Here is a 9194-nt window from a genome sequence, read left to right on the forward strand (position 1 = left end):
AATTATGAAGTTTTACCTCCAATTGAAATATAAGGGATCCTGTGAGCACCACCAATATAAAGAGCATCAGACAAGATCCCATAGAAAGGTTTTGCCACCATAGGGAAATTAGCAGAGTTCTGCACAAGCTGCAATGTTGAAGGTTGCATATTAAGATTATGGGCCATGTGGAAATTAAGTGCCAACCAAGGGAAGCATCTAAAACCATTCACATAGTACCCACACCCACATAAAACCATCATTTCTTGATTGATAACCTGGAAAAATCCATTCTTTTGATGTTTCTTTGGTTTATCCTTGTTCTGATTTAAACGTTCACGTGAAGGGTTAATGATAACTGGATTTAGCAACTGAAATTTGGGACTTTTGCATTTGTTCATAGTGTTCATGGGATTCAGATTCTGCTGCCATGAAGAGTGAATACTGGATTTCAAATGGAAGAAAGATTGGTTTTTGGTTCTTGTGTTGATTGGAAATAATGGGTTTGTACTAGAAATTAGTGCAGAAATCATGATAATCAATTACACAATTTGGAGTTCAAGAAGAGTTTAACAGCCCACTTATTTCCAACCATAAAACTCTCAGGAAAATGTTTTTGAACCTTTCAGACAACGAGGAAGAATCTGTGCTAGATGGACTATAATTGCTTAAGAGGCAGAGTAATCTTTGATTTGTTCTTTTTATTTTAGCACAATGAAGACATTTTTGAGCTCCTACTTCTACAGAGAATTGGAGAGGGTTCCGGATCATCGATCATGGTGATCTTTTGATGGGTTTTGCCATTTTGGTGGGGGCATCTGTCCTTATTACAGAGTTTCATGGGAAGGGACCCAAATCACATAAAAAAAACTAAGCTGGCACTCTTCTCCTCGTGAGGACAGAGGAATGAGTTGAGCAATTACCAATTTTGAGCCGCCAAAAGTCAGACTAAGATAAGGAATGGTAAAATATCTTGCCCTATTTTACATCTTCCGCTCTCAAGTAAGGTGAGAATTTCTTGTCTTGTTGCTCCACCTTGGAGAAAGAATAAAGCTGAATGTACGGGCTCCATTTCTTGTTTTATTTATTTATTTTTTTTTATTTTTTTTGTGGAATGATTTGCACCGTTAATTGTAATATAGCATTTTTGGTTCAATATTGAAATTATTTTTTCAAAGAGCTCGGATAATGCACTCCTAATTTTTTATAATCAACTCCACATCATTTGAATAAGAATGATAGTCACCTTCGTTATCAGTATCTCTTTTACAAAGAAAGATATTAATTATTTATTAGTAATCATACTGATAACTCTGAGTATCATAGTTTAATTAATAGAATATTCTTTATTCGGATCCACCGTTGTTATTAAAAATCGTTTTTTTATAAAATAAATTTAGTCAATTCAAAGTTTTGTTTATAAGTTAGTATAAGTACACCCAAACAAGCTCTAAGTCCACTCAAACTTATAATTAAATGTTCATATAGATTGCGGAATTATACATAGAGATTGTCAATGAGATATAAACAAGTAATCAGAGAATGATAACATATGACAACATGGTATGGGCAGTTTATTCTTAGTTTTGGTGCCATTTAAGGTCACATTGTGTTCTTCATGGTTATTCTCAAGGTATCCTAGGTAGTGAATATACAACTAAATAAATAATTATAAGGAACAATATTATAAGTAACAATATTTTGATTTGAATATGTATGCATAGGAACTCTCTCTATGTTACTTAATAAACGTTTTCGTATTAGTTTTTCGAACTTAGTAGGACTTATAATTTTCAGAGATATGCTTCATGTACAGATACATTTTGTCAGAATGATGTTAGATTCATACTTGACTGGATTTCATTGACAGTTGTGTCAAAAATATTTTTCAACCATCCAATCATAAATTGTCGAGTATGAATCTGTACAAGCAATGTAAACCAAATTTTTAATGGCGAAGCTCAAAATAACATATAACAAAAGAAAATTGAAAAAAAAAATTATTAAAATTACCTACAATTTCATGGATTTTATGTAAAATACACTTTTACACAAGCTAGAGTTGTTTGTGTGGAGTATGAGCTAGATGAATTTGCCCTAAAAAGGCACGTGTCATTTGCACGGGACAGGATGGCAACATCATGTAAAAATGAAGTTACAATCTCTCGTGGAAATTAAATGCACATTTTTTCCTTTAGCGTTAGGCAATTACAGTTGTCATATTTAATAGTTTCCTTTGACCTAACTATATTCCTAAGATGCAAACATTTGTGTCACTCCCATCCCATAAATGAGTACTTGCGAAGTTTGGCACCATGGCCTACAAGAGAATCCATACATGTTAAAAAATAAGAATAAAAATTAATGAAAAAACCTACACAATAACAAAGTCGAGCCTATACTTGCTCGGCCCAGACCTTATATGCAGACTACAGAGAAAATGTGAAATGTTAGGTGCATAAACGGGCACATTTGCAATCAAGTCGAGCCAAACCAACCCAATTAACAAAATTAATTCAAATTCAAATTACACCAAGCACTCTTATCAGTTTCATAATTCGAAACACTTCCTCTGAATGTAAGCATTTAAAGCATTACAGAAACATGAATAATACTAAAAAGGTTCTTGTTTGTAACACACCAAAAACATTTTTGGATTGTACTCGCTCGCGAGTATCCAACACTTGAGTTGAAAGTTACGTGTGTTTTGGTAAATCCCTTTTATTTCTTCTCTTTTACAATTAGTTTATGATCTTTTCTTCTAATTAATCCGTATCAACATCTCTGACCCCCACCTCCATCGAAACATTGCAACTACTAGCCCACTACCATCAAACCACGCACCACTGAACCCTTCAATAGCCATCGTTGTCACCGCTGTCACCACCAACGATAATGAAATACATTTTTTGTCAGCTCATGCTTCACCACGAATACCACGACTAATATTTCTCTGCTACCAGCATCATCGTCGCCACCACTATCTTTTAAGAATTCGATAGAGCCCCAATCAAATACACCTACTCTAGAAGGATCAAGAAGGTTAAGGGGCAACTGCAGAATCCATTAACCGGTGGCTGAGGTGGACAAAAAAAGTTGTTACACAAGGGTTATAAGTAGAATAGTAGCTAGAATAAGAAGGGCATCAAGGACATGAGGAAGAGTGATAATAGGAGAGTGTGGCCCTCTCGAAAGGCCTCTTGTTACTTTATTTACTGTTGGTGTAGTTTCTTCAATCAATAGACACAAATGCTGTGCCTAAATTCTTGTTTGATTATTGATATAGTTAGATTCTATCAGAATCATGCTACATGTATCGAATTTTTTTTTATCTAATTCCTTACCAACTACTCACAATACGAGATGAGAACCACATTTTGAGATTTTTTATTCACGTGGGTCTCACGTGCATGTGAGAGAGGGTAAACAATTCAATACACTTTTGGGTGTACAAATAGAATTATTCATCTTTTAATACACCTATACCAATTTCCCCACTTGCTCCTCCTGCCTCAACCTTCAACTAACTCCCCTACCATCTAATTTCAGATCACCAGAAATCGAGTGCCGACTTTGATGGGAGTAGCAGGCACAGAGATGACAGTCTACAAGTCCGGCGTGCAGCGCTTAGGGAGTTGGTGGCGCGTGCATGTTTTTGTGGTGGTTAGGATTTTCTGAATTGTGCAGGGCGCCAAAAAGAGGATTTAGAAAGAATATATTATAGTAGTTGATAAATGAGAAAATTAACAACTAATTTCATATAATCACTCCAACATGATCCATTTGGCTCAAATTAGGCCAGAGCCAACCTCTCTTTACACCTTTAATCAGGAACTCTGGTGACTGAGAAGATATAACCACGAAGAGAACATACAATTATTCAGTTCAATGCAACTTAAAGTTTCAAAGGAGAAGGAAAGTACGATACCAACAGTTCTTCGAATCTAATCTGAACGCACGATCTTGAAAATCAAGTTAGCTGAACATTTAAATAAGACTACTACAAGCAAGAGATGTACACTTGCAGAAAACAAGAAAGCTCCACCAATTTCCTCAACAATCTTCGGTCCATCACCCAGAAGCTTTTGTTTCACCAAGGCTGGCATGGCCACGTCTACACAGGAAGCCATTGATTGAAGCAAAAAGTAGTAGGTGAAACTGAACTATTCCCGCCAACTAATTGGAGAACTAACCGTGAACAAACCATTCTCGGGGCTATATTTACGAAATATATAACCAAAATTCTAGTCCGACCACAAAATATATCCAGAAACTAGAGGCAATAAAGCTTTAACGAGGTGCCGCATATCAATGTGTCTTTGATCATGGGGTAAGGTCGAAATTCTTTTCCAACAGTGATCGAGCTTCAACAAGAGATGTTACTTTGTAATCTGGTTTGAATTTTGTGTTTTCATACTCAGGAGAATCGTAACTTCCTGTTTCATCAAGCAAGCATGTAAAAGCTCCTGCTTGTTTCCCACATGCCACCTGCAACAACCGTGAATAATTGAAAAATTAATAAAACAAAACGAGAAGCAAGCCAGTGACCCTGTGTAAAGTAAATAATAGCATTTGTAGATATTGGATACGGAAAGTAGCAAGCACAGAGAAGCAAATTAACAACAGAACACTATTCATCAACTACAGGCAACGATTTAAAAAAATGCAATAGAAGTCAACAGGTAAGATTTAAACCAACGCTAAATAGCGTATAGCAAAAAAAAAAAAATTCACAAGGACAGCCCTGATGATGAAGAAGAAAAGAGCTCACGTCATCTTTAAGGCTATCCCCAATCATCATAACCTCGTCTGGTTGCACGCCCCAAGCTTTGCAGATATGAAGCAGTGGAGCAGGATCTGGTTTATAAGGTCGAAATTCCCTGCTTAATGCAGGAGAAAATATCATCTGAAGTAACAAAAAAAGATCTTAAATTTAACTTCACTAAGCAGTCAGACATTCTAAGAATTTCTCAGTGAAATATATGTTCACCTGAACAAGTAAATATTAGTTGACAGCTGATTGCATTGTTCAGCATATATTTTTCAAACAAAACTGAACTTACCCCAAAGCGTAAATGAAACAAATCAACTGCTCCCTTGACATTTCTAGTAATTAATCCCCTTCTGAAAAAAATAATAATAATAATATTAAAGCATTCGTGTTAAAGCCATGTAAAGGATATTGCAGTAAAACTAAACCTAAGTTATGAGAAACTCTACATCTTTTTTCAAGATTTTTACACCCCTATACATAAATTTATGGACATCTTATCTTTCAGCTTTTGACTTGAGCACGAATTCTACAAACATTAAAGGATCAAAACTCAAAAACAAGGACAGAAGCAAGTTCGATGAAAATGGGAAGTCAGAATGATAACTTTTTGAGTTAGTTCTGAGCATTACTAAAGTCTATACTTGCACCAAATACCATATTCTCAGATGTAGGAAGGAACAAAAATAAATTCACTAGAAAGCAAAATGTGTGAGTGAAGAAGCAACAGAATAAAGAACATATCCAAAAAGAATTTAGGGGTCTAACGGAAAAGCAAATAGTACAAGTTTTAGAAACCAAATACAAACTGTAAAGAAGTTCAATTTGAATAGTTAACCTTTGCATTGGCAGTACTTTACCTAATATTCCTGGAGTCAAGAAAACCACAAAGTTCTGAAGCACCTGCACCACAATCAAAGTGTAAAAACTTTCATTCAATGTGAGAACCTATAAATTCATCCAAATCTCACGCACAAATTGGATATATAGAAAACTACATCTTGGAAATCCCAAATTATTTTTCATTTTATTATTTATTAATCTAATGCAGTGGTTCCATCATTTACTGAATGTGAAGCAGTTCTCTAGCATTTTGTAGACTAATACAAGCAGTGAATAATAATAAAAAAACTTTAGTACCATCACGCGTCAGAAACTTGATATCAAGTTACAGAGATCTTGGCTAGCTACTGAGTTATTTATGTTTCAAAACAAAGCAAAGAAAGGAAAAAAATATGTCATAATATGTGAGATTTCAAGATTGGAAAATGATATGTTTAAGTAAAAACAATATGCATCTTCCTTAATGTTTTTCCTTGATATTTAAAAAGAAATTCCTCAATAACTTGGGATTGTGATAGTGTGTAAAAATACATATGCTTGTGAGTTGTGACAAATAGGATGTCATTAAAAAAAAAAAAAAAAAAAAAAAAAAATTAAAAATTTTTTTAAAAAAAAAAAAAAAAAAAAAAAAAAAAACTTGGAATCTGTCTTACAAAATTAAAAAATAATAAATAATAAAAAAAAACAATAAATTAGATGAATAAATCCATTTACAATAATGAAACAAAACAAGAAATGATTAATATAAAAATCAAATTCCAATTGAGTTTATTATCATAGCACTCTCTCAAGAACTCTCTTTCGTGTCCAATGAACAAAATTATTTTCCTTGCAAATACGCAAAGCATCTGCAGGCCAACAGACATAAAAACACTTCAACTTGCAACTGTGGGTCATTCAATTTGTTACTTAATGGGTGTCGAGATAGCAAAGATAAGCCTGAAAGTTTAGCACATTCACGTTGTAATTCCGGTGTTTCTTCCTCCACACTTGTACATCAAATCGCATGAACTCAGAAAAGGTACCTATTTTTTTATTGTTTCTTTCTCCTTCCTCACAATGTTGGTGCTCAAAATTTCAGTTTACAGAGATGCATTTTTACCTCCATTGCACTTCAATTTTTTTTTTTTTCAAAATTTTTTAAAGATCTACATTTATCCCTCTTGCACAATTTCTTTCATTATTTATAAGATCCTCAAAAGTCGCTAGCTATTCTTTACAAATATCTAAAATATTTTATGACTAATGGATTTCAAAATAATACTCACAGCTGCTGTTAGAACAGATCATTTTTTGCATCTTGAGCTTAATTGATGGCATGCCAAGTTTTCAAGGTGCTTTGCAGAAGAATATTTTATCACCGAAAAGAGAAAAGATATGAAGTGGAAGACTCATTTGCCCCTAAAAATAATTGATGGAACTGAGACCCCAGAACAATTTTTTCCTTAATGGCCATGCTCTTAGCACATAAAGGAGATTGAAGAGTACACTCTTATTCTATCCGTACGTGTAAAACAACAATGAACTTTTTGTCCAAATTAGTATGCTGAAGTTTGTATTAACCTTCTATAAATGGTATCCCCTTTTTCTTTCCAATAAAATTTTGTAAAAAAATTGAAAAAAAAAAAAAATCCAGAAATGAATCCATTGCTAGATCAAAGCTGTATCATTCCTAAGTTGGTAGAAGGTCTTAATTACGTTCTGCATCACTTGGCTTGCTATACAAAAGCTGATAAAATCATAAGTCTACTATGATTTTATTAGAACTAGTCGTCAAACTGAGTTCATTATGAACTGCAAGTAGTTTCTTGTTGTGATAATGTTATAAGACAAATCACAGAAAATCATAGTATAGTTGGTCTTTCGAATTAAAATCTAGTTCATAAAAAAATAAAAAAAAATTAAAAAAAATCCCCCAAAATTAGGATTCGCTAAAGTGTGAAAGAGAAGGTAAGTATGATTAAACTCCGTGCAGTCCAACAATCAAGACTGACTGTAAAATACAAAGTAATGATAGATTGATTCATGGGACACTAGTAATTCAAATTTTTCCACTTGGCATCTTTGATAACTTCAAGGAGTTCTTCCTAAAAATCAATGTTCTTTATGCAATAGTTCTTCTCGTTAAATCCAAGAATCAGTTTATGAAATGCAGCAGTGTACACCGCGTAAGTGCTACAATTCTGCTTTCCATTTTACATTTTGAGCAGTGGTACATTAGAACGTTCAACCCTCTCAATCTCAGTCCTAAAGTCCTAGTTATACTGCAAGTTAAGGATAAAAATTCAATCTTGTATTTTCTTTATGCAATAGTTCTTCTCGTTAAATCCAAGAATCAGTTTATGAAATGCAGCAGTGTACACCGCGTAAGTGCTACAATTCTGCTTTCCATTTTACATTTTGAGCAGTGGTACATTAGAACGTTCAACCCTCTCAATTTCAGTCCTAAAGTCCTAGTTATACTGCAAGTTAAGGATAAAAATTCAATCTTGTTAAAAGTGTACCTAAATAAAATTGCACATAAATACACTCAAGTATACATACATGTACAAATACATGTAACATATGTAAATACTGTAGGCAAATGGGAACTCACCCGGCATGATTTGGAGGCGATCCAAACCCTGTTTCTCAAAATCCGCGATAATTTCATATGCCCGTTTCTGTTTGTCGGGGCTCCATTTCTCAATATGGTGCAAAATATCAATACCAGTCGGATTCTCGGACTTAATTTTCAAATACTCTTTTTCTCCGAGCACTGTTCTGTACATTGCTGGGAAGTCGATGGCGGGGACCGTTAGGGTTCCGTCCATATCGAACACCACGCCTCTCAGACGGGCCTTGGTGGTGGCGGAAGGGGTGGAGGTAGTCATTGACGAAAATGCCCTTCTGGAGTGGAGGAAGTGGAGGGTTCTCAGAGTGAGGATTGGCATTGTTCGTTTTATACTGGGAGTAGATCGTGGAGGGCTGTTTTTGGAATTTAATGAGTGAAAATCAGTGGCCGTTAGTTGTTGGGATTTGGATCAGGTAACAGAGACAAAACTTACTAGACACAGAGCATTTGTTGGGTGAGGAATGCTACGGTGAAAATCCTAGGTTTGGAATCAGAAGACAAGTGTCATCTGATTATTGGATAGATTAATAAAAAAAAATAACATGTTTCCAAAGTTTGGGTTTAAACCCTAACAGAGCAGCAAAACACTTGTTGGGTTGGATTAATTTGCTATACAAGCTTATAGTCTCTCACGTGAGGGATTGAACGAATAAAATATTCGTGGTGAGCCTCCCCGCATGTGAGGGGATTGTCACTCTTGTTGGGTTTGAATAAATCTGGGTGTATCAATGGAAATTCACAGAAGCTTTACAATAATTTTGAAAATATTGAGGTGGAAGTTAAAAATAAAAACAATGATGCTATATGTATAGAGGAGGGGTTCACAGAATCTTCTTTTTGTACTATTTTACTCATATAAGCCTCACTCATGTGAGTATTCTGGAAGGACTCTATAAACCCCTCCTCTATACAAATGGTAAACCCGAACGAACCATAAAGTTAGACAAACATCAATGCTACTACACGAACAGTTCCATTTACAGGCTA

General features: G+C 34.6%; 1 protein-coding gene across 1 annotated transcript; it reads right to left on the reverse strand.

The window, feature by feature from the left end:
• Window positions 1-3761: 3761 nt before the first annotated feature.
• On the reverse strand, window positions 3762-8666 carry LOC111390559 (haloacid dehalogenase-like hydrolase domain-containing protein At2g33255). The gene is made up of 5 exons (XM_023015618.1): window positions 8190-8666; window positions 5611-5653; window positions 5043-5103; window positions 4751-4885; window positions 3762-4467 (listed from the first exon to the last, which is right to left on the reverse strand). The coding sequence occupies exons 1-5, from the start codon at window positions 8524-8526 to the stop codon at window positions 4303-4305; spliced, it is 741 nt and encodes a 246-aa protein (XP_022871386.1). The 5' UTR covers window positions 8527-8666; the 3' UTR covers window positions 3762-4302.
• Between the last annotated feature and the right edge of the window lie 528 nt (window positions 8667-9194).

The sequence above is a fragment of the Olea europaea genome, unplaced genomic scaffold, assembly GCF_002742605.1.
Source record: "Olea europaea var. sylvestris unplaced genomic scaffold, O_europaea_v1 scaffold69, whole genome shotgun sequence".
Classification (NCBI taxonomy): Eukaryota; Viridiplantae; Streptophyta; class Magnoliopsida; order Lamiales; family Oleaceae; genus Olea; species Olea europaea.